At 46.7% G+C, this 25940-nt stretch overlaps 1 protein-coding gene across 2 annotated transcripts in view; it reads left to right on the top strand.

Annotated features, from left to right (window-relative positions):
* naa35 (N-alpha-acetyltransferase 35, NatC auxiliary subunit) overlaps positions 1 to 25940 on the top strand; it is a 136443-nt gene that overhangs the window by 16486 nt on the left and 94017 nt on the right. For both annotated transcript variants that reach the window (XM_070882124.1, XM_070882118.1), the window contains exons 2-3: positions 23238 to 23366; positions 25689 to 25722. In XM_070882124.1, the coding sequence (XP_070738225.1) occupies positions 23243 to 23366; positions 25689 to 25722 (158 nt within the window). In that variant the 5' untranslated portion in view covers positions 23238 to 23242. The remainder of the gene's footprint in view (positions 1 to 23237; positions 23367 to 25688; positions 25723 to 25940) is intronic.

The raw sequence follows: 25940 nt of genomic DNA, 5'->3' as shown, positions 1-25940 counted from the left end.
GGATAGCAACTCCCCAAACAAGCCCTCATCTGACCATCTAATACAATCTTCCACCTTCCACCTCTCTCTCCCTCAAATCTCCCACACCACCCCACTCACTAGCTAAGCTCCCTCTGGCCTTGCTCCCTCCATTGACGACCGGGCCTCGCTCGCTCCCTCCGTCGACGACCGGGCCTCGCTCGCTCCCTCCGTCGACGACCTGGCCTCGCTCGCTCCCTCCGTCAACGACCGGGCCTCGCTCGCTCCCTCCGTCGACGACCGGGCCTCGCTCGCTCCCTCCGTCGACGACCGGGCCTCGCTCGCTCCCTCCGTCGACGACCGGGCCTCGCTCGCTCCCTCCGTCGACGACCGGGCCTCGCTCGCTCACTCCGTCGACGACCGGGCCTCTCTCGCTCCCTCCGTCGACGACCGAGCCTCGCTCGCTCCCTCAGTCGCCGACCGGGCCTCCCCTCCCTCCCTCCCTCCGTCGACGACCGGGCCTCCCTCCGTCGACGACCAGGCCTCCCTCCGTCGAAGACCGGGCCTCCCCTCCCTCCCTCCGTCGACGACCGAGCCTCCCCTCCCTCCCTCCGTCGACGACCCGGCCTCCCTCCCTCCATCCCTCCATCGACGACCGGGCCTCCCTCCCTCCCTCCCTCCATCGACACCCGGGCCTCTCCTCCTCCAGAGGTGACCTGGCTTCCCTTCCCCCAGTGGCGACCTGGCCTCTCCTGCTCCAGCAGGCGGTGAACACAATGGCTGTGGTCACTCTGACCTCTCCTCCTTCCACAAAAAATGGACCTCTGACCTTCTCAATGCCTGCCCCCAGCCAAGCCTCGGATCACTTACCATCTCACTAAAGGGCGCTGCTCAGCAACGAGCTTACGGCCCGCATCTCGCTGTAGGCAATTAGGCTCATATAGCAGTGCCTGGTCTGCAGTCATCTTGGACCCCCTTGCCACTGGACCAAGACCGTGCCCAGCTAAGCCCGTGTGTAGCCGGTGTGCAACGTCCACTCCACGTTAAAAGAACTCACGCACAGGCATCTTCCACCTTTCAATATGAAGTTCGGGACCTGGAACGTCAGGACCCTCATGGACAACTCTAACAGTGATGGGCCAGAATGCCGCACCCCCATAGTTGCACGTGAACTTAGACGCTTCGAACATCGCCGCCCGAAGTGAGACCCAGCAGACAGGGGAAGGCCAGCTCAAGGAACAAGGTGGAGGTTACACCTTCTTCTGGAAAGGCAAACCAGAGGAAGAAAGCCGCCTCCATGGAGTTGGCTTCACTATCAAGAGCGAGCTGGTCAACCGCCTCAGAGACTCCCCCTGCGGGATTAGCGAACGTTTCATGACTCTCCGACTCACCCTATCCTGGAACCAGTGCGCCACAGTCATCAGTGCTTATGCCCCAACACTCGATGCAACAGATGAGACCAAAGAGGGTTTTTGCGCCTCTCAAAATCCCTGTCCTGTGTCCCTATGGATGACAAACTGATCCTCCTCGGCGACTTCAACGCCAGGGTCAGCAAGGACACAGCCCTCCGGGGAGGCGTGATCGGGTAGGGAAAACCAATTCCAGCAGTACCCTGCTCCTGATAAAATGTCTAGAGCATGACCTTGTCATCATTAACACCTTGTTCCACCAGAGGGATAAGTACAAGGCATCGTGGCAACACCCTCACTCCAAACACTGGCACCTGCTCGACTAATATCGTTCGAGCCAGGAATCGCAAGGATGTGCGCATCACCTGCGCCATGACAGGAGCTGACAACTGCTGGAAGGACCACCGCCTAATCCGTTGCATCATCAACATCAACATAGCCCCAAAGCGACGACGGCAGCAGAAGCAGTGTCGCAAAAAAGTCAATGCCGGGGCGCTCAAAGACCCAGCTAAGGGAGCCCTATACAGCCAATGCCTCACTGCTAACTTGGCGACCCTTGATGACCCTGAGACGCAGAATGCCCACAGCGCTTTGTCTGCCCTCCAGGCCACCATAACCAATGCCTGCGAAGAGACGCTCGGTCACTCAACCAGGAAACATCAGGACTGGTTTGATGAGAATGACCAGGAGATTCAAGAGCTAATAAATCGCAAGCGCAAGGCATTTCTGAACCTAAAACAACAACCCAACTCTGGAGCAGCAAAGCAGCATTACAGACGGCTTAAGGCCGAGGTCCAACAAAAAACCCACGACCTAAAGAATAGATGGTGGGTGGAGAAAGCACAGGAGATTCAGCAGCTGACTGACATCCATGCTGGGCGAGGATTCTTCACCGCAATCAAGGCCCAAGTACCCAAGGCCCCACCCCACTTCTGGCCAAGAATGGGGAGACACTCATCAAGGACACCGAGGCAATCAGGGCCTGCTGGAAGGAGCACTTTGAACATAAGAACATAAGAATTAGGAACCGGAGTAGGCCACCTAGCTCCTTGAGCCTGCTCCGCCATACAACAAGATCATGGCTGATCTGGCCGTGGACTCAGCTCCACTTACCCGCCCGCTCCCCGTAACCCTTAATTCCCTTATTGGTTAAAAATCTATCTATCTGTGACTTGAATACATTCAATTCCTTGGGCAGAGAATTCCACAGATTCACAACCCTCTGGGAGAAGAAATTCCTTCTCAACTCGGTTTTAAATTGGCTCCCCCCGTATTTTGAGGTTGTGCCCCCTAGTTCTAGTCTCCCCGACCAGTGGAAACAACCTCTCTGCCTCTATCTTGTCTATCCCTTTCATTATTTTAAATGTTTCTATGAGATCACCCCTCACCCTTCTGAACTCCAACGAGTAAAGACCCAGTCTACTCAATCTATCATCATAAGGTAACCCCCTCATCTCCGGAATCAGCCTAGTGAATCGTCTCTGTACCCCCTCCAAAGCTAGTATATCCTTCTTTAAGTAAGGTGACCAAAACTGCACGCAGTACTCCAGGTGGGGCCTATACAGTTGCAGAAGGACCTCCCTGCTTTTGTACTCTATCGCTCTCGCAATGAAGGCCAACATTCCATTTACCTTCCTGATTACCTGCTGCACCTGCACACTAACTTTTTGGGATTCATGCACAAGGACCCCCAGGTCCCTCTGCACCGCAGCATGTTGTATAAGAAGATCTCCTCAACGGAAACTCTGCCTTTGACTCGAGTGTCCTCGATTCCATCCCACAGCATGTTACCCACCACCATCTTGGCAAAACCCCAGCCCTGTACGAGGTAGAAAAGGCCATCCGCCAGCTCAAGAACAACAAGGCACTAAAGTATGGCAGAGCGGCACTATTGGCATGAATGCTTGACCTCATCTCTCTCATCTGGAAGGAGGAGAGCATGCCGGTGATAATACGGATTCTTTTTCCCTCAATCTGTTTCAGCGAATACACTGAAACGCGAACACCTCTTTGCCTTTTCTGTAAAAGACCTTTATTGAAGATTCTCCGGCCGGGACTTGTCAAGACAAAGGAACACTCTCAATCAGAGCCTGTTTACCTTCCCCTGGACAAGCCCCTTTTCAGCGCGAAAAGCACAGTAGATATACATTTTCAAAACAGAACACATTTGATTAGCACTTGGTCTATCCAATCCCTTTCTGCCTCCCCCCAGAGTACGTCCAATGGCAGGCAAGAAAGTCTCCCAATTAGGGCTGGTGTCAGGTCAGGTTAGTTATAGCTTTGCTACACTGTCTTCCCTTATCAGTAAAAAACCCAATTAGTTTCCCTTCCTCCTTATCAGTAGAAGCTATTACTTTTCCCTTCCTATCTAGGATTGCTTTCTTTTTTTGTGCTGCCTTGGGCTTTCTCATGACCCGTGTCTAACCTCAACTTCAACTCTTGGTAACCCTTTTTTTTTCTGTTGATTCTGCAATTGTCTGCATCTTGACATTTCTTTAGCTATTTTCCCATGATTCCCTATCTCCATCCTTTTGCCACCTTCTCTATCCATCTACCACTTTCGCAACCCTTTTACACATTCTCACCGGGAGATCTCCGAGATGCCGTAATCGTGACCATCTTTAAAAAAGGGGGACAATGGACATGATTTTTACAGCGCGACAGCTGCAAGAAAAATGCAGGGAACAGCACCAACCCTTGAACATGACCGCCTTTCACCTTACAAAGGCCTTTGACACTGTCAACCGTGAGGGACTATGGAGCGTCCTCTTCCGTTTCGGCTGCCCCCAAAAGTTAGTCACCATCCTCCGCCTGCTCCACAACGACATGCAAGCCGTGATCCTGACCAACGGATCCATCATAGACCCAATCCACGTCCGGACCGGGGTCAAGCAGGGCTGCATCATCGCGCCAACCCTCTTCTCAATCTTTTTTGCTGCAACTAAACAATAAGTGGATAAGGGGTTATGGGGAGTGGGTGGGGAAATGGAGCTGAGTCCATGATCAGATCAGCCATGATCTTACTGAATGGCGGAGCAGGCTCGAGGGGCAGTATGGCCTACTCCTGTTCCTATTTCTTATGTTCTTATGTTCTTAATGCTCCACTTCACACTCAACAAGCTCCCCACTGGAGTGGAACTAAACTACAGAACCAGTGGGAACCTGTTCAACCTTCATCGTCTCCAGGCCAGATCCAAAACCGTCCCAACCTCTGTCGTAAAACTATAGTACATAGAAACATAGAAAATAGGTGCAGGAGTAGGCCATTCGGCCCTTCAAGCCTGCACCATCATTCAATATGATCATGGCTGATCATGCAACTTCAATACCCCATTCCTGTTTTCTCTCCATACCCCTTGATCCCTTTAGCCGTAAGGGCCACATCTAACTCCCTTTTGAATATATCTAACGAACTAGCCTCAACAACTTTGTGGTAGAGAATTCCACAGGTTCACAATTCTCTGAGTGAAGAAGTTTCTCCTCATCTCGGTCCTAAATAGTTTATCCCTTATCCTTAGACTGTGACCCCTGGTTCTGGACTTCCCCAACATCAGGATCATTCTTCCTGCATCTAACCTGTCCAATCCTGTCAGAATTTTATATGTTTCTATGAGATCCCCTCTCATTCTTCTAAATTCTAGTGAATATAAGCCTAGTCGATCCAGTCTTCATATGTCAGTCCTGCCATCCCGGGAATCAGTCTGGTGAACCTTCGCTGCGCTCCCTCAATAGCAAGAATGTCCTTCCTCAGATTAGGAGACCAAAACTGTACACAATATGTGTACACAAGAATGTCACTGAACTTTGATCATTTTTGGGTCTTTTCAACTACTATGGGAAGTTCCTACCAAATTTGGCTACAGTATCAAATCCACTGAAATGAGCTGTTGAAAAAATAGGTTCATTGGAAGTGGTCAGAAGAATGCGACGCAGCATTCAAAGAGTGTAAAAACCAGTTAGTAGAGAGTACCATGTTTGTTCACTGTGATGTATCTATGGAGATCAAGCTTAACACGTGACACCTCTCCGTATGGAGTTGGGGTAGTCATCCCTCATGTATTAGATAGTGGGGAGGAGAGACCAATTGCTTTTGCTTCACGCACTCTCCGTGCCAGTGAGCGTAATTATGCGCAGATCGAAAGAGAAGCTTTGGCATTGATTTTTGGGGTCAAGAAGTTCCACAAATACTTGTATGGTTGTAAGTTTAACATCGTTACTGACCATAAACCCCTGACAGCAATCCTTCATCTAAAGTCCCCAATTCCAACCTTAGCTGCAGCCCGAATGCAGAGATGGGTTTTGATTTTTGTCAGCATATATGTATGACATTGAGTACAGATGATGAGCTGATCACAATAATGCTGATGCTATGTCCAGGTTGACATCCCCATCACAAGTTACACCCAATAGGGAAGAAGTGTTCTATTTTTCATACATTGATGAGCTGCCAGTCACAGCTGAAGAGATTGGTAGAGCAACCAAACGTGACGCAGTTATGTCAAAGGTATATGCTAACATAGCAAATGGCTAGCTGAACCAGGCATCAGAGGAATATATTCATCCATACTTTGTTCGTAGGAATGACTTATCAGTGGATAAAGATTGTATCATGTGGGGTGCAAGAGTAGTTATTCCAAATAAGTTCAAGTCCAAATTATTAGATCTCATGACCAGCACCTGGGAATGTGCTTTTCCAAGAGTTTTGCATGGAGTTACTTATGGTGGCCAGTTATAGATAAAGATAAAGAGTACATCGTTAGTCAGTGTACAACATGTCAATTGGTAAGCAAGAAATCAACATCAGTACCCTTGCAGCCATGGAAAGAGTCTCCCAGGATGTGGCAAAGGTTACATGTAGATTTTGCTGAGGTCGGAAAGACAATTGTTCATTGTGATAGCCATTTGAAGAGGGTAGAGGTGTTTCCGATGTGGAAAATAACAAATAAAACACTAGACAACTTGTGAAGATTGTTTGCTTCATATGGCCTCCCAGAAGAAATTGTGTCTAATAATGGGCAGCAATTTTGCTCAGAAGAATTTGCACAGCTCATGAGCAGAAACTGTGAAACATACCAAAGTTCCACCATACCACCCTGCTTTAAATGGTGCAGCAGAGCGCACAGTACAAATTGTAAAACGTGCCCTCATCAAGCAAATGTTGGATCCAAATCCAAAGAAACGGCAGTTGTCGTTGGACTACAAACTTGCAAATTTTCTGATTACTTATCGTAATACTCCTCATAGAACTGCTGGTAGAATACCAGCAGAGTTGTTTCTCAAACGACAACCACGAACCAGGTTCTCGTTGTTTAAGCCAAACTTGACAGTCAGTAGAAGAGAATCAATTAAGTCAGAAAGAGAATCATGACAGAGGTAAAGTAAGAGAGAGAAGTGTGAAATTGAATCAGAAGGTTAGAGTGAAGAACCATCACCATAAATGGTTAAAGTGGTTACCAGGAAGAATAGTGAAGATATGTGGTCCTCGCACATATTTGATGAAGATGTTTGATCATGCACAGGTTAGGTTTGTTCACATTGATCATAATCCAAGAGAAAGTCAGAATTTAAGTCTCGAGTCCAATTCAGAAAAGAACATAAGAAATAGGAGAAGGAGTAGGCCATACAGCCCCTCGAGATTGCTCAGCCATTTAATATGATCCTGGCTGATCCGATCATGGACTCGGGTCCACTTCCCTGGCTGCTCCCCATAATCCCTTATTGGTTAAGAAACTCTCTCTCTCTGTCTTAAATTTATTCAATGACCCAGTTTCCACACCTCTCTGTGGCAGCGAATTCCTCAGATTTACAACCCTCTGAGAGAAGAAATTCCTCCTCATCACAGTTTTAAATGGGCAGCCCTTTATTCTAAGATTATGTCCCCTAGTTCTAGTCTCCCCTACAGTGGAAACATCCTCTCTGCAGCCACCTTGTCACGCCTCTTCATAAACTTGTACGTTTCGATAAGATCACCTCTCATTCTTCTGAATTCCAGTGAGTAGAGGCCCAACCTACTCAACCTTTCCTCCATAAGTCAACCCCCTCATCTCCGGAATCAACCTAGTGAACTTTCTCTGAAGTGCCTCCACGGCAAGTATATCCTTTCTTAAATATGGAAACCCCAAAACTGTACGCAGTATTCTAGGTGTGGCCTCACTATTATAACTGTAGCAAGACTTCCCTGCTTTTATACTCCACCCCCTTTGCAATAAAGGCCAAGATTCCACTGGCCTTCCTGATCACTTGCTGTACCTGCATACTATCCTTTTGTGTTTCATGCACCAGGAACCCCAGGTCCCACTGTACTGCAGCACTATGCAATTTTTCTCCATTTAAATAATAACTTACTCTTTGATTTATTTTTTCTCTGCTAAAGTGCATAACCTCACACTTTCTAACATTATACTCCATCTGCCAAATTTTTGCCCACTCACTTAGCTTGTCTATGTCATTTTGCAGCTTCTTGTGTCCTTCTCACTGTAAGGTGGGGTGGTCTCTATGAGGGGGTCAGGTTCCCTTTTGACCAACTTGAGCGGTTCGAATCGCTGCCACTCCCTTGAGTTCTGTACTCTGGATTTATTTGGGGGGGGGGGGGAAGTGACAAAAGTGTAAAGGACACTGGTTTGATGCACAGAACTTTGATTTTATTACAGTCAAGGTAGTACAGGCTTATTACTCTAGTAAGAAAATACAAGGCCAAACTTACACTCACTCTAATAAAGAACAGTACAAGGAAAGGTACAAGGTCAAACTTAAAATCACAAATCACTCGAATAAAGAACAATACAAGGAAAGGTACAAGGTCAAACTTAAAATCACTCTAATAAAGTACCATACACTACACATTCAAAGGGGGTTGCAGTAAAATTATACCTCCCACCTCCAAATACCTAATTCTAGCTAGGTTAGACTCCAGGGCAGGCAGGGACTTATGCTTACCAATCCTTTTGATAGTTAATGGTAGATCACGGTTGTGTTTTCCCTTGATACCACGTTGACTGTGGTCGGTCGCTGCGGCGATGGTGACGTTCTTCCTTCCTTCAGGACTTCAGGACTCCGAGGCTGGAGAAGTTAGTTTACAACTGTCGCGTTGGTTTCTCTCCTTGTATTGATGAGGTAGTGGCAGCCTTGTAGCTACCTAGCAACCACCTCTCACCTCTGTTGAAAACAGTGGCCAGTTATACAATTTTAGTAGTTTTAATCTTAGCGCCAAATATCTTCAAAATCCTTTGTATAATTTTGGTGGGCTTAGTTCTTCTTTGTAATATTTTGTCAAGGCTCATTAAAAGTTGATATGTCTTGGGTGGGTTGATGTTCGAAAACTGTTTCCTGATGGAGATATTAGTTTGGTAATTGCAATGTCCTTTTGTGCTTAGTCTTTCGCATGCAGGCTGGATTGGGCCTCTTTGTGATGTATATGCTGAAATGGTTGTCCAGACCCATGTTGATGGGGAGCTATACCTCTGGGTGATTTTGTGATGTTAATGTCTCTTGTGGAGAAGGATTTTCAAATACTCATTCTTCCAGGCAGGTTAACTCAGTTCTCACACCCAGGTAGCTTCACTTAATTAGACTGTCTTTGCTAGTTCCGTAGGTTCGCCCACAGCCTTCAATTTGTCTTTTAAAATCCAAAATTTCTATTAAAGTTCGTAGTTTCCTTCCATAAGCACTTTTAGAGTTCCAAATTAAATTTCCTTTCGAATGAGCCCAAACACAGGGGGGTTCTTGTGAATTTTGCATTCCTTCATCACACATTGCTTTTCCTCCCATCTTTGTATCGTCAGCAAACTTGGCTACGTTACCCTCGGTCCCTTCTTCCAAATCATTACAGATTGTAAATAGTTGGTGTTATATATGTAAACCTGTAAATACCTTGTGTAACCACCAGAGGGCTCGTCTGCTGGAGTCCCAAGGGCTCCCACAATCCCTTGGGAGCGCCTGTACTGAAGGAGGCCTCACAGGCTCGAGGGGCACTCTGGAGACCTGTAATAAAAGACTATGGTCACACTTTACTTTGAGCTCACAGTATCTTGTCAGACTCTTTATTCATACCTAACAACTGCTGACGCGATACAGATGACGAACACAATGATGCAGAGAACAGTGGGCATCCTGGAGAAATTTTCGGAGGGAGATGATTGGGAAACCATCGTGGAGCGACTCGACCAATACTTCGTGGCCAACGAGCTGGAAGGAGAAGCAAACGCTGCCAAATGAAGGGCGATTCTCCTCACCGTTTGCGAGGCACCAATGTATGGCCTCATGAGAAATCTGCTTGCTCCAGTGAAACCCACAGAGAAATCATACGATGATTTGTGCACACTGGTCTGGGAGCATCTGAACTCGAAGGAAAGCGTTCTAATGGCGAGGTACCGGTTCTACACATTCAAAAGGTCTGAAGGCCAGGAAGTGGTGAGCTATGTTGCCGAGCAAAGACGCTTTGCGGGACATTGCGAATTTGAAGGACATTTGGAGCACATGCTCAGGGACTTCTTTGTACTTGGCATTGGCCATGAAGTGATACTTCGCAAACCTTTGACTGTAGAGACACCAACCTTGAGTAAAGCCATGGGCATAGCCCAGGCGTTCATTGCCACCAGTGACAATACCAAGCAAATCCCTCAGCACACGAGTGCTGCTACAAGTACTATGAACAAAGTAATGTTGTTTTCGAATCGCGATGTACAGGGCAGATCCCGCATGCCTGCAGCTGCATGTCTGCAGATGTCTGAGAGTTCACTGTCAAGGGTGATGAATGCAAGGCCATTAACACCTTATTGGCGCTGCGGGGGTGATCATCGTTTCCATTCATGCCACTTCAAAGGATACGTTTGCAAGGGCTGTGGAACAATGGGACATCTCCAACGTATGTGCAGGCAAGCTGCAAACCCTGCGAATCCTGCAAACCACCATGTTGCAGAGGAGGACAGATCCACGGCAGCTCACGACGAACGAGAGCCTCAGTGTGGGGTGCACACATTTACCACAAAGTGTCCCCCGATAATGCTGAAGGTTGAATTAAATGGACTCCCAGTGTCAATGGAGCTCGACACGAGCCAAAAGACTTTCGATAAATTGTGGTGCAGCAAGGCTTCAAGGCCAGTCCTGACTCCCATTCGCACTAAACTGAGAACTTACACAAAGGAACTGATTCCTGTAATCAGTAGTGCTACTGTAAAGGTTTCCTATGATGGAGCGGTGCACAAGCTACCACTCTGGGTGGTATCGGGTGATGGTCCCACGCTGCTCGACAGCAGCTGGCTGGGAAAGATATGCTAGAACTGGGACGACGTCCGAGCGCTCTCATCCGTTGACGACACTTCGTGTGCCAGGTCTTAAACAAGTTCCCCTCGCTGTTCGAACCAGGTATTGGGAAGTTCCAAGGAGCAAAAGTGCAGATCCACCTAATTCCGGGGGCACGACCCATCCCTCACAAGGCGAGAGCGGTATCGTACATGATGAGAGAGAGGGTGGAGATCGAGTTGGATCGGCTGCAATGAGAGGGCATCATTTCGCCGATTGAATTCAATGAGTGGGCCAGTCCAATTGTTCCAGTCCTCAAGGGAGACGGCACCGTCAGAATCTGTGGTGATTACAAAGTAACTATCAATCATTTCTCCCTGCAGGGTCAATACCCACTACCAAAGGCAGGCGACTTTTTTGCGACGCTGGCGGGAGGAAAGACTTTCACGAAGCTGGACTTGACCTCGGCCTACATGACACAAGAGCTGGAGGAATCATCGAAGGGCCTCACCTGCATCAAACGCACAAAGATCTCTTCATTTACAACAGATGCCCATTTGGGATTCGATCAGCCGCGGCGATATTCCAGAGAAACATGGAAAGCTTACTGAAGTCGGTCCCACGCACAGTGGTCTTCCAGGACGATTTCTTGGTTACAGGTCGGGACACAGTCGAGCATCTATAAACCTGAGGAGGTTCTTAGTCGGCTCAACCGCGTGGGGCTCAGGTTAAAACGCTCGAACCTGGCGCCTGAAGTGGAGTTCCTGTGGAGAAGAATCGCGGCGGACGGCATCAGGCCCACCGACTCGAAGACGGAGGCAATCGAGAATGCAATGATGCCACAGAACATGACGGAGCTGCGGTCGTTTCTGGGACTCCTGAACTAATTTGGTAACTTCTTACCGGGTCTCAGCACACTGTTAGAACCACTGCATGTCTTACTGCGTAAAGGAGACGAATGGGTTTGGGGCAAAATCCAAGAAAATGCCTTTGTAAAAGCTAGAAAACTGTTATGCTCAAACAAATTGCTGGTGTTGTATGATCCATGTAAGCGTTTGGTACTAGCATGTGATGCGTCGTCATACGGTGTCGGGTGTGTATTGCAACAAGATAATGAATCTGGGAAATTGTAACCGGTTGCTTATGCATCCAGAAGTCTGTCTAAAGCTGAAAGGGCCCACAGCATGATTGAAAAAGAAGCGTTAGCGTGTGTTTATGGGGTAAAGAAAATGCATCAATATCTGTTTGGGCTCAAATTTGAAATGGAAACTAACCATAAGCCACTGATATCCCTCCTTTCTGAAAGTAAGGGGATAAATACGAATGCATCGGCCTGCATCCAGAGATGGGTGCTCACGTTGTCTGCATACAACTACGCCATCCGCCACAGGCCAGGCACAGAAAACTGAGCCGATGCTCTCAGTAGGCTGCCATTGCCCACCACGGGGGTGGAAATGGAACAGCCCGCAGATTTAGTCATGGTAATGGAAGTATTCGAGAGTGAGCAATCACCCATTACCACCCGACAGATTAGAACCTGGAAGAGCCAGAACCCCTTACTGTCCTTAGTAAAAAAATTGTGTGCTTCACGGGAGCTGGTCCAGTTTCCCATTAGAAATGCAGGAAGAGATAAAGCAGTACCAGCGGCACAAAAATGAAAAGTCTATACAGGCAAGACTGCCTTCTGAGGGATAATCAGGTAGTGGTACCGAAAAAGGGCAGGGATACTTTCATCAGTGACCTCCACAGTACCCACCCAGGCATTGTAATGATGAAAGCGATAGCCAGATCTCACATGTGGTGGCCCGGTATCGATGCGTACTTAGAGTACTGCTTGCACAAATGTCCCACATGTTCACAGTTAAGCAATGCACCCAGGGAGGCGCCACTAAGTTTATGGTGTTGGCCCTCCAAACCATGGTCCAGGGTCCATGTCGACTATGCAGGCCCGTTCTTGGGTAAAATCTTCCTCGTGGTGGTAGATGCATACTCCAAATGGATTGAATGAGAGATAATGTCGGCAAGCACGTCCGCTGCCACCACTGAAAGCCTGCGGGCCATGTTCACCACACACGGCCTGCCTGATGTCCTTGTGAGCAACAACGGGCTGTATTTCACCAGTGCCGAGTTCAAAGAGTTTATGACCCACAATGGGATCAAACATGTTACTTCTGCCCCATTCAAACCAGCATCCAATTGTCAGGCAGAGAGAGCAGTGCAAACTATCAAGCAGAGCTTGAAGAGGGTAACTGAAGGCTCACTGCAGACTCTCCTATCCCGAGTCCTGCTTAGTTACCGTACGGGACCCCACTCGCTCACTGGGATTCCACCCGCTGAACTGCTCATGAAAAAGGCACTTAAGACAAGGCTCTCATTAGTTCACCCTGATCTACACGAACAGGTAGAGAGCAGGCGGCTTCAACAAAGTACATATCATGATAGTGTAAATGTGTCATGCAAAATTAAAATTAATGATCCTCTATTTGTGTTCAGCTATGGACAAGGACCCAAGTGGCTTCCTGGCACCATTGTGGCCAAAGAGGGGAGTAGGGTGTTTTGGGTCAAACTTTCAAATGGACTCATCTGCAGGAAACACTTGGACCAAACCAAACTCAGATTCACGGACTATTCAGAGCAACCCACATTAGACCCTACCTTCTTTGATCCCCCAACACACACCAGTGGCAACCAGCACAGCGGTTGACCACGAAGCAGAACCCATTACCCGCAGCAGCCCAGCAGGACTCCCCATACCAGGCAGCGCAGTAAGGCCAGCTACACAGCAGTCCAGCGAGGGCCCAACAAACGACTCACCAAAACCAGCATTTGCACCGAGACGATCAACCAGGGAAAGAAAGGCCCCAGATCGACTCACCTTGTAAATAGTTATATTATTGCCTTTGGGGGGTTGGGGGGGGGTGCGGGTGTTGTTACATATGTAAACCCCGTAAATACCTTGTGCAACCACCAGAGGGCTCATCCCCTCGAGTCCCAAGGGATCTCACAATAAAAGACTAAAGTCACACTTTGCTTTGAGCTCACAGTATGACTCTTTATTCATACTTAACAGTTGGGGTCCCAGCACTGATCCCTGCGGCCCACTAGTCACTGCCTGTCATTCTGAAAAGGACCCGTTTATTCCTACTCTTTGCTTCCTGTCTGCCAACCAGTTATCCACGTCAATACATTACCCCCAATACCATGTGCTCTAATTTTGCGTCTGCGCACATTCAGAGACTGAACTCCAAGTCATAGTCAACATCTTCACTGAGGCGTATGAAAGCATGGGCCTTACACTAAAAATCTGTAAGACAAAGATCCTCCAACAACCTGACCCCACCACACAGTACTGCCCCCCAGTAATCAAGATCCACGGCGCGGCCTTGGATAACATGGACCACTTTCCATCCCTTGGGAGCCTATTATCAACAAGGGCAGACATCGACGATGAAATTCAACACCGCCTCTAGTGCGCCAGCACAGCCTTCAGCTGCCTAAGGAAGAGTGTTCAAAGATCAGGCCCTCAAATCTGCCACCAAGTTCATGGTCTACAGGGCTGTAGTGATACCCACCCTCCTGTATGGCTCAGAGACGTGGCCCATATACAGTAGACATCTCAAATCGCTGGAGAAATACCACCAACAATGTCTCCGCAAGATCCTGCAAATCCCCTGGGAGGACAGACGCACCAAAGTTAGCGTCCCCGACCAGGCCAACATCCCCAGCATTGAAGCACTGACCACATTCGACCAGCACCGTTGGGTGGGCCACATTGTCCGCATGCCTGATACAAGACTCCCAAAGCAAGCGCTCTATTCGGAACTCCCACACGGCAAGCGAGCCCAAGGTGGGCAGAGGAAACGTTTCAAGGATACCCTCAAAGCCTCCTTGATAAAAATGCAACATCCCCACCGACACCTAGGAGTCCCTGGCCAAAGACTGCCCTAAGTGGAGGAAGTGCTGAGCACCTCGAGTCTCGTCGCTGAGAGCATGTAGAAACCAAGCGCAGACAGCGGAAGGAGCACGCGGCAAACCAGCCTCACCCACCCTTTCCTCCAACCTGTGACAGAGACTGTAATTCCCGCACTGTACAGTCACCTGAGAACTCACTTTAAGTGGAAGCAAGTATTTCTCGATTTCGAGGGACTGTCTATGATGATGAAACTAGTAAGAAATATAAAAACAATTTTAAGAGCTTTTACAAGTGCGTAAAAAGGAAGAGATTAGCAAATGTAAATGCATGTCCCTTAGAGAAGATACAGGAGAAATTATAATGGTGAATAAGAAACTTAAGGCAGAGACATTAACAGCAACTTGTATTTATATAGAAACATAGAAAATAGGTGCAGTAGTAGGCCATTCGGCCCTTCGAGTCTGCACCACCATTCAATAAGTTCATGGTTGATCATTCACCTCAGTACCCCTTTCCTGCTGTCTCTCCATACCCCTTGATCCCGTAAGGGCCATATCTAACTCCCTCTTGAATATATCCAATGAACTGGCATCAACAACTCTCTGCGGCAGGGAATTCCATAGGTTAACAACTCTCTGCATGAAGAAGTTTCTCCTCATCTCAATCCTAAATGGCCTACCCCTTATCCTAAGACTGTGTCCCCTGGTTCTGGACTTCCCCATCATCGGGAACATTCTTCCCGCATCTAACCTGTCCAGTCCCGTGAGAATCTTGTAAGTTTCTGAGATCCCCTCTCATCCTTCTAAACTCCAGTATATAAAGGCCCAGTTGATCCAGTCTCTCCTCATATGTCAGTCCTGCCATGCTGGGAATCAGTTTGGTGAACCTTCGCTGCACTCCCTCAATAGCAAGAACGTCCTTCCTCAGATTAGGAGACCAAAACTGAACACAATATTTCAGGTGAGGCCTCACCAAGGCCCTGTACAACTGTAGTAAGACTTCCCTGCTCCTATACTCAAATCCCCTAGCTATGAAGGCCAACATACCGTTTGTCTTCTTTACCGCCTGCTGTACCTGCATGCCAACTTTCAACGACTAATGAACTATGACACCCAGGTCTCGTTGCACCTCCCCCTTTCCCAATCTGCCGCCATTCAGATAATATTCTGCCTTCGTGTTTTTGCCATCAAAGTGGATAACTTCACATTTATCCACATTACACTGCATCTGCCATGCATTTGCCCACGCACCTAACCTGTCCAAGTCACCCTGCAGCCTTTTAGCGTCCTCCTCACAGCTCACACCGCCACCCAGTTTAGTGTCATCTGAAAACATGGAGATATTACACTCAATTCCTTCATATAAATCATTAATGTATATTGTAAAGAGCTGGGGTCCCAGCACTGAGCCCTGCGGTACTCCACTAGTCACTGCTTGCCATTCTGAAAAGGACCCGTTTATCCCGACTCTCTGCTTCCTTCTGCCAACCAGTTCTCTATCCATGTCAGTACATTATCCCCAATACCATGTGCTCTAATTTTGCATCTGCACACATTCAGAGACTGAACTCTAAGTCATAGTGAACATCTTCACTGAGGCGTACGAAAGCATAGGCCTTTTTGATTTTGCACACCAATCTCTTGTGTGGGACCTTGTCAAAAGCCTTTTTAAAGTCCAAATACACCACATCCACTGGTTCTCCCTTGTCCACTTTACTAGTTACATCCTCAAAAAATTCTAGAAGATTTGTCAAGAATGATTTCCCTTTCATAATTCCATGCTGACTTGGACTGATCCTGTCACTGCTTTCCAAATGCACTGCTATTTCATCTTTAATAATTGATTCCAACATTTTCCCCACTACTGATGTCAGGCTAACCGGTCTATAATTACCCGTTTTCTCTCTCACCCCTTTTTTTAAACAGTGGTGTTACATTAGCTACCCTCCAGTCCATAGGAACTGATCCAGAGTCGATAGACTATTGGAAAATGATCACCAATGCATCCACTATTTCTATGGCCACTTCCTTAAGTACTCTGGGATGCAGACTATCAGGGCCCGGGGATTTATCGGCCTTCAATCCCATCAATTTCCCAAACACAATTTCCCGCTTTATAAGGATATCCTTCAGTTCCTCCTTCTCACTAGACCCTCGATCCCCTAGTATTTCCAGGTGGTTATTTGTGTCTTCCTTCGTGAAAACAGAACCAAAGTATTTGTTTAACTGGTCCACCATTTCTTTGTTCCCCATTATAAATTCACCCAAAATTTGACTGCAAGGGACCTACGTTTGTTTTCACTAATCTTTTTCTCTTCACATATCTATAGAAGCTTTTGCAGTCAGTTTTTATGTTCCCAGCAAGCTTCCTCTCATACTCTATTTTCCCCCTCCTAATTAAACACTTTGTCCTCCTCTGCTGTATTACAAAATTCTCCCAGTCCTCAGCTTTGCTGCTTTTTCTGGCCAATTTATATGCCTCTTCCTTGGATTTAACACTATCCTTAATTTCCCTTGTTAGCCACGGTTGAGCCACCTTCCCCATTTTATTTTTACTCCAGACAGGGATGTACAATTGTTGAAGTTCATCCATATGATCTTTAAATGTTTGCCATTGCTTATCCACCGTCAATCCTTTAAGTAGCACTCATCAGTCTATTCTAGCCAATTCACGTCTCATACCATTGAAGTTACCTTTCCCCAAGTTCAGGACCCTAGTCTCTGAATTAACTGTGTCACTCTCCATCTTAATAAAGAATTCAACCATATTATGGTCACTCTTCCCCAAGGGGCCTCGCACAACAAAATTGTTAATTAGTCCTTTCTCATTACACATCACCCAGTCTAGGATGGCCAGCCCTCTAGTTGTTCCTCGACATATTGGTCAAGAAAACCATCCCTAATACTCTCCAGGAAATCCTTCTCCACCGCATTGCTACCAGTTTGGTTAGCCCAGTGAATATGTAAATTAAAGTCGCCCATGATAACCTTTACTGCACGCATCCCTAATTTCTTGTTTGATGTTGTCCCCATCCTCATTACTACTGTTTGGTGGTCTGTACACAATTCCCACTTGCATTTTCTGCCCTTTGGTATTCCGTAGTTCCACCCATACAGATTACACATCATCCAAGCTAATGTCCTTTCTTACTATTGCATTAATTTCCTCGTTAACCAGTAACACCACCCCACCTCCTTTTCCTTTCTGTCTATCTTTCCTAAATGTTGAATACCCCTGGATGTTGAGTTCCCAGCCTTGGTCACCCTGGAGCCATGTCTCCGTGATGTCAATTACATCAAATCCGTTAACTGCTATTTGCGCAGTTAATTCGTCCACCTTATTCCGAATACTCCTCGCATTGAGGCACAGAGCCTTCAGGGTTGTCTTTTTAACTCCCTTTGCCCCTTTAGAATTTTGCTGTAATGTGGCCCTTTTTGCTTTTTGCCTTGGGTTTCTCTGCCCTCCACTTTTACTTTTCTTCTTTCTATCTTTTGCTTCTGCCCCCATTCTACTTCCCTCTGTCTCCCTGCATAGGTTCCCATCCCCCTGCCATATTAGTTTAACCCCTCCCCAACAGCACTAGCAAACACTCCCCCTAGGACATTGGTCTCGGTCCTGCCCAGGTGCAGACCGTCCGGTTTGTACTGGTCCCACCTCCCCCAGAACAGGTTCCAATATCCCAGGAATTTGAATCCCTCCCTTCTGCACCACTCCTCAAGCCACGTATTCATCTGAGTTATCCTGCGATACCTACTCTGACTAGCACGTGGCACTGGTAGCAACCCTGAGATTATTACTTTTGAGGTCCTACTTTTTAATTTAACTCCTAGCTCCCTAAATTCGTCTTGTAGGACCTCATCCTGTTTTTTACCTATATCGTTGGTACCTTTATGCACCATGACAACTGGCTGTTTACCCTCCTCCATCAAAATGTCCTGCACCCTCTCCGAGACATCCTTGACCCTTGCACCAGGGAGGCAACATACCATCCTGGAGTCTCGGTTGCGGCCGCAGAAACGTCCATCTAGTCCCCTTACAATAGAATTCCCTATCACTATAGCTTTCCCACTCTTTTTCCTGCCCTCCTGTGCAGCAAAGCCACCCATGGTGCCATGGACTTGGCTGCTGCTGCCCTCCCCTGATGAGTCATCCGCCTCAACAGTACCCAAGGCAGTGTATCTGTTTTGCAGGGGGATGACTGCAGGGGACCCCTGCACTACCTTCCTTCCACTGCTCTTCCTGTTGGTCACCCATCCCCTATCTGGCTGTGAAACCTTTACCTGCGGTAAGACCAACTCACTAAACGTGCTATTCACGTCATTCTCAGCATCGTGGATGCTCCAGAGTGAATCTACCTGCAGCTCCAGAGCCGCAATGCAGTCTGTCAGGAGCTGCAGCCGGATACACTTCCCGCATATGTAGTCGTCGGGACACTGGAAGTGTCCCTGACTTCACACATAGTACATGAGGAGCATAACACGTGTCCGAGCTCTCCTGCCATGACTTAACCCCTAGATTAACTTAATTTGGCAACAATAATGCTGAAGGTTACTTACTGATTAAAAAAATGAAAAACAAAAAACTATTCACCAATCACTTGCCCCCTTGGCTGTGACATCACCTTTCGATTTCTTTCTACTCTTTTGCCTTCTCTCCCTGCTGCAGCTGCACCAGCGAGCCTTTATAGGCCGCTCCGACATCCCTGAACTCCCGCCTCTCCGACTGCCGCCGCCTCTCGACTTCCACTGGGCCTTTATAGGCCGCTCCGACATCCCCGAACCTCCTGCTGTGACGTCACACTTCATTTTCTTTTCTTCCCAGGTCAGGGAGTCAGCACTGGTGGGGAAAACAAGACAAAGCAACATCGCCCACTCCCACTTGCCCGAACTCTCCCACTTACCAAACTGTTACCTTTGCACTCTGACCTGCCGCTGCACTCCAAGCAAGACTGCACCAAGCCCCCTCTTTTTATACTGTTCCTGGCTGACTCACCACTAGCCTGTTTATGGAACCAGTTTTTACTAGCTGTCCAATTAACTAAGCTAGCTTGCTTGTTTGTCTCTGCTTAAACCTACAAGAATCCTATCTGTTTAATATTGCAGTTTTGCTTAAACTTGTAATCTTATTTTACCTTTAGAAACTACTAGAAATTGTCACTAGTAACTTATACTAACCTTGAAATGGTTTAAAAGGGATTAACCCGTAAAGTTCTCCCACATACCAAACTCTTACCTTTGCACTCTGACCTGCCGCTGTACTCTTTTAAATTTGCCTTTATAGCGCCTTTAAATTCGTAAAACATCCCACATCCATTCATAGAAGTATTATAAGACAATAAATTTGACACTGTGCCACATAAAGAGAAATTAGGGCAGGGCTTGGTCAAAGAGGTAGGTTTTAAGGAGCGTTTTAAAGGAGGAAAGGGAGTTAGAGCCGTTTAGGCAGGGGATGCCAGAGCTTAGGGCCTAGGCAACAGAAGGCATGGCCACCGATGGTTGAGCGATTATAATGAAAGATGCTCATGAGGATAGAATTAAAGGAGCAATTTTATGTCGGGGGTTGTGGGGCTGGAGGAGATTACAGAGATCGGGAGGGGCAATGCCATGGAAGGATTTGAAAACAAGGATGAGCATTTTGAAATCGAGGCGTTGCTTGACCAGGAACCAATGTAGGTCACCATACACAGGGTGATGCGTGAACGGGACTTGGTGCAAGTTAGGACATAGGCAGGCGAGTTTTGGATCACCTCTAATTTACGTAGGGTAGAATGTGCGAGGTCAGCCAGGAGTGCTTTGGAATAGTCAAGTCTCGAGGTAACAAACGCATGGATGAGGGTTTCAGCAACGGATGAGCTGAGGCAAGGGTGGAGATGGGCGATGTTACGGAGGTGGAAATGGGCAGTTATACTGCGGATATGTGGTTGGAAGCTCATTTTAGGGTCAAATATGACACCAAGGTTGCGAACAGTGTGGTTCAGCCTCAGACAGATGTTCGGAAGAGCGATGGAGTCAGTGACTAGGGAGCAGAGGTTGTGGCGGGGACTGAAAACAATGGCTTCGGTCGCATCTTGTAGATGGTGCACACTGCAGCCACAGTACATCAGTGATGGACGGAGTGAATGTTTAAGGTGGTGGATGGGGTGCCAATCAAGCGGGCTGCTTTGTCCTGGATGGTGTTGAGTTTCTTGAGTGTTGTTGGAACTGCACTCGTCCAGGCAAGTGGAGAGTATTCCATCACAATCCTGACTTGTGCCTTGTGGAAAGGCTTTGGTACGTCATGAGGTGAGACACTTGCCGCAGAATACCCCGCCTCTGACCTGCTCTTGTTGCCACAGTATTTATGTGGCTGGTACAGTTAAATTTCTGGTCAATGGTGACCCCCAGGATGTTGATGGTGGAGTATTCAGCGATAATAATGCCGTTGAATGTCAAGGGACGATGGTTAGACTCTTGATTGTTTTAGATAGTCATTGCCTGGCACTTGTGTGGCATTAGATATGGCCCTTCTGGCTAAAGGGATCAAGGAGTATGGAGAGAAAGCAGGAAAGGGGTACTGAGGTGAATGATCAGCCATGATCTTATTGAATGGTGGTGCAGGCTCGAAGGGCCGAATGGCCTACTCCTGCATCTATTTTCTATGTTTCCCAGTACTTAATTGGAGAAAATTTTCTGCTCATCCAGAATTGAATGTCGGACAAGCAGTCTGACAATTTAGAGACCGCGGAGGGGTTGAGAGAGGTGGTGGTGAGGTAGAGCTGGATGTCATCTGTACATGTGGAAACTGCGCTGTTTTCAGATGATGTCGCCAAGAGGCAGCATGTAGATGAGAAATAGGAGGGAGCCAAGGATAGATCCTAGGGGGACACCAGAGGTAACGATGCGGGAGCAGGAAGAGAAACATTGCAGGTGATTCTCTGGCTATGATTAGATAGATAAGAATGGAATCAGGTGAGTGCAGTCCCACCCAGCTGGACAACGGTGGAGAGGCGATGGAGTGGTCAACCATGTCAAAGGCTGTCAAGAAGGCCAAGGAGGGATAGTTTACCTTTGTCACAGTCACAAAGGATGTCATTTGTGATTTTGATGAGAGCCGTTTCGGTACTGTGGCAGGGGCGGAAACCTGACTGGAGGGATTCAAGCATGGAGTCGTGGGAAGGATTGGCACGGATTTGGGAGGTGACAACATGTTCAAGAACTTTGTTAGAGGAAAGGGAGGTTGGAGTTGGGGCGGTAGTTTGCAAGGATGAAGGGGTCAAGTGTTGGTTTTTTGAGGAGAGGGCTGATGATGGCAGATTTTAGGGTGAGGAGGACAGTACCTGAGGAGAGAGAACAGTCAGCAATATCAGCTAATATGGGAGCCAGAAAAGGAAGTTGAGTGGTTAACACTTTGGTGGGAATAGGGTTGAGGGAGCAAGAAGTGGGTCTCGTGGACAAGATGAGCGTGAAGAGGTCATGAAGGGAGATCGGAGAGAAATTGGAGAAAGATTTGAGTTCGGGCCTAAACAAATAATTTCTATCAGTCCTCACAGTCGAAGACACAAAAAACATACTGGAAATTGTGGAGAACCTAGGGTCTAATAAGATTGAGGAACTTACAGTATTTGAAAAGAAAAAGCAAGACTTGCATTTATATAGCGTTTTTCACGATCACTGGACATCTCAAAGTGCTTTACAGCCAATTAAGTACTTTTGGAGTGTAGTCACTGTTATAATTGATATTGGGCCGAAAATTGCAGCCTCTCCGGGTGCCTACAGTATGCGCACGCAACCGAAGAGGCCTCTCAAATGCCGGTTCTTGGCGCGCGATGTGCATGTTGGCTTTTGCGATCTGTCAAAATGTCTTTTCAATACTTACACCTGAAGCATTTTCTGTAGTGTTAAAATAGCTATCATGGCAGAGCGAGTAGGGCAATAAATCTATGTACCCCAAACAAATTGCATTGGCACAATTCCAGATGAGCACTTCTTATGTACTAGTGTGACCTTTTATATTTCCTGCACCAGCCATCATTGTGGCTTTAGTGATTCTCTGAGTGAGGTTGCTAGTTTAATGTCAATTTAGGAGTAGATTCATTTTATGGGCCCACACCTACCAGCAACTTAATCTAATTCCATGTGCATTCTTACCCTTAGCAGAGAGAACAGGCTTCTCTCTCATTAGTCTGGGCTGAATTCAAAGCCAGGCTCCAGAAGTGAAAGGACCCTGCTAGCTAGCATTGTACATCACTCCATTCCCTGCTCATACATTTTGATAATGCATGCTTGTTGATTGCACAAGTTGTCAATGAGTGCAGTTCAATACTGTTCACAGTATATCTATAAAACAAGGAAAATCTTAAGGAAGTAGACAACAGTGCTTCTTATTGACAAAGGTTTTCAAACTGAGGCCCAGCGGGTTCCTGGGTTTATCAAACTTCTGTTTGTCTATTTAAAGATTATGTATGTATTCGTATCTGCTGATTTGCTCAAATGTTATTTTTGTTGCTGTAATTAATAAAATGACAGCATTGTTTCCCCTGGTAACTGACACTGCCTCTGGAAGTCTCAGTTAAAAGTTTGAAAACCGTAAATTTGCTGCTATTTACTAAACATGCAACATACTGAACAAGGAAGTCAAATTTTCAATTTGTACAGAGTATTCTTATGAACAGTAAATAAACAATGTCATCTTTTGAAGGATCTAATTTATCTTGTACTTGTACAATTTGATTTCTATAGTTACCATGGTCACAAAAGCATCCTTGGATGAAGACGATGTTGGCTGGGGGCTTGGCGTCTCAGAAAAGATGGAAAAAAGTAATGCAAACTGGGTAGACATTACTAAGGAATTCAAAGATTGCTGTAAAGGTAAAAATCCATTTATATCTTAAGCAGCTTCTTCGATAGCAGATAAATGAAAGTGGCATGTAATATGAAAAGCAGACTAAATATGTATTCTAGTTTTTCCCAGCCCACAATCTTTTTTTTTTAGTTTTCTGCTTCTGTCTCTTCTGCTCCTTTAGACTGATCAAAAGTTCTTAATATACAATTATAAAGATAAAAGATGATAGGTGATATTGACTACAGGGTCTCTCATTAGACTTTTGTACTATATCATTAGATTACGTTTTAAGAACACAGGACAGAAAACATGCAAGACAACAGCCCCTAAAACAAACTACTTTCCAGTGCTAGAAGTTCATACCTTCTTGAAAAGGTGTAATATAGCAGGAGTCAGAAAGTTGTGCAATCCACATTTTTACTTATTGATGTGAAATGTTTGTTAATAAGACTTGGGGCTCGAAATTGCATAGTGCACCATATAGGGCGATAACTTTTGCAGGAGTGCAAAAGTATTGCCAGGTGAAAAAAAAATTGCAGCTGACTGGAACTTCCACTTTAATGCTCCAAGAGAGAAGTAGAGCACTAAATCAAGTGCTGTCACTTCCCTTGGAGTGTGAAAGGGAGTGAGAGGAGTGGTATTGGCAGAGCGCTGCACAATGTTCCATGCAGCACTGCCGTCTGTACAGGCTCCTTCCCTCGCTTAAAGGGAAGGGCCAATGCTGGAGTGACTGAGTTTTCCTGCTGTCTGTGTTGGGTCATGGCACCTGCACTACATGCATAGCAGCCCCAAACACTCAGAGTGCAGGACTGAGCAGGGTCCAAAAAAAGCAAAAAACATCACTGGGGAGATAAATACATTTTCCCGACCTGACCACCACTACCTTTAATTAATGCTCCCAAGCTCCAGCCGAAGTAACAATGCCTCTGCAGCTGCCGTTGTTGATGCCCAGTGATGCTGCAGGGAGCAAGAGCGAATATTGCATCTGGGCGGTAACAGGGCGCTGCACACCGGATGATGTCACGATCACCGGGGCTCAAGAGAGCGAGGTGGTAAGTGTTAGCAGCAGCGCAAAACCGTCAAGGAAGTTAGCAGGCGTCGCTGAATTCGCCGCGCCCGGTCGCTAACTTCCTTGGCGGTTTTGTGCTGGGCTTGAACTGGTTCTGAAGTGGATTAAGACGCCATCCTACGGGGGAGTCTTACTACTTTCTTCTTCTTAGGCAGTCCCCCGGATTCGAGGATGACTTGCTTCTACACTAAAATAAGTTCTAAGGTGACTGATGAGACCAATGCGGGATCTACAGTCTCTCTCACAGGTGGGGCAGATGGTGGTTGGTGGGACAGGTCGGTAGGGTGGTTGATTTGTCGTACGCTCCTTCCACTGTTGTACTTGGCTTCCACGTTCTCCTGGCAAAGAGACTCGAAGTGTTCAGTGCCTTCTCAGATGCTTCTCCTCCACTTTGAGCGGTCTTGGGCCGGGGATTCCCAAGAGTCGATGGGGATGTTACATTTTTTCAAGGAGGCTTTGAGGGTGTCTTTGAAGTGTTTTCTCTGTCATCGTGGGGCTTGCCTGCCTTGACGTAGCCTACTGTACATAGTCCATGTCTCTGAGGCATATAGGAGGGTGGGTATCACTACTGCTCTGCAGACCGGGTTTGAGATCCTGGTCTTCGAACACTCTTTTCCTCAGGCAGCCGAAGGCTGCACTGGCACACTGAAGGCGGTGTTGAACTTTGTCATCGATGTCTGTCCTTGTTGATAGTAAGCTCCTAAGGTATGGGAAGTGATTCACATTGTCCAAGGTCTCGTTATGGATCTTGATAATCGGGGAGCAGTACTGTGTGACGGGGGCAGGTTGGTAGGGAACCTTTGTCTTACTGATGTTTAATATAAGGCCCAGACTCTCGTACGTTTCAGTGAAGGTGTCAATAATGGTTTGGAATTTGGACTCCGAGTGTGCACAAACGCAAGCGTCGACTGCATACTGTAATTCAGTGACAGATTGCAACAACCTTGGATCTGGACTGGATGTCTCGGAGGTTGAATAATTTCCCGCTTGTCCTGTAGATTTATTCTGGTATCAGGATACGCCCTGACTGCGGATTCAGGCTGTGTTTACATCATAATAGCATCAGTGCGAAGTAAAACCAGTTCACATCTTCACTATAGTTGATGCTGCAAGATGCAAATGAATTTCAGATTTTGAATAGTTGAAGTTAAATTTGGAATTACAGTATACCACCATAATAAAGGGGTTCCAGCAAGAGATCATTTTATTGTAAACCGTCGTACATCCTACAGTGAAATACTGCAGCAAAAATTAATCTAAATTCTTTGTATTACTTTAGAACTTAAGCTGGGAGAACTACTTCATGACAAACTGTAAGTATGGCAATATTTTTCATTGGAACAGAAAAATAATTAATTCATCTTACACTGAAAATCTCCTTTCTTTATTAAACTTAAAATCAGTCATAGCCATAAATTCATGACTGATTAAGCTATTTTTAAAATCACCTAAAGTCTATTCCATTGATAGTCATTCTAGCTCTGTTCTATAGTACATTACCTAACATAAGAATATAAGAACATAAGAAATA

The sequence above is a fragment of the Pristiophorus japonicus genome, chromosome 1, assembly GCF_044704955.1.
Source record: "Pristiophorus japonicus isolate sPriJap1 chromosome 1, sPriJap1.hap1, whole genome shotgun sequence".
Classification (NCBI taxonomy): Eukaryota; Metazoa; Chordata; class Chondrichthyes; family Pristiophoridae; genus Pristiophorus; species Pristiophorus japonicus.
Note: the sequence above shows the minus strand (reverse complement) of the source record. Positions and strands in the feature narration are given on the sequence as shown.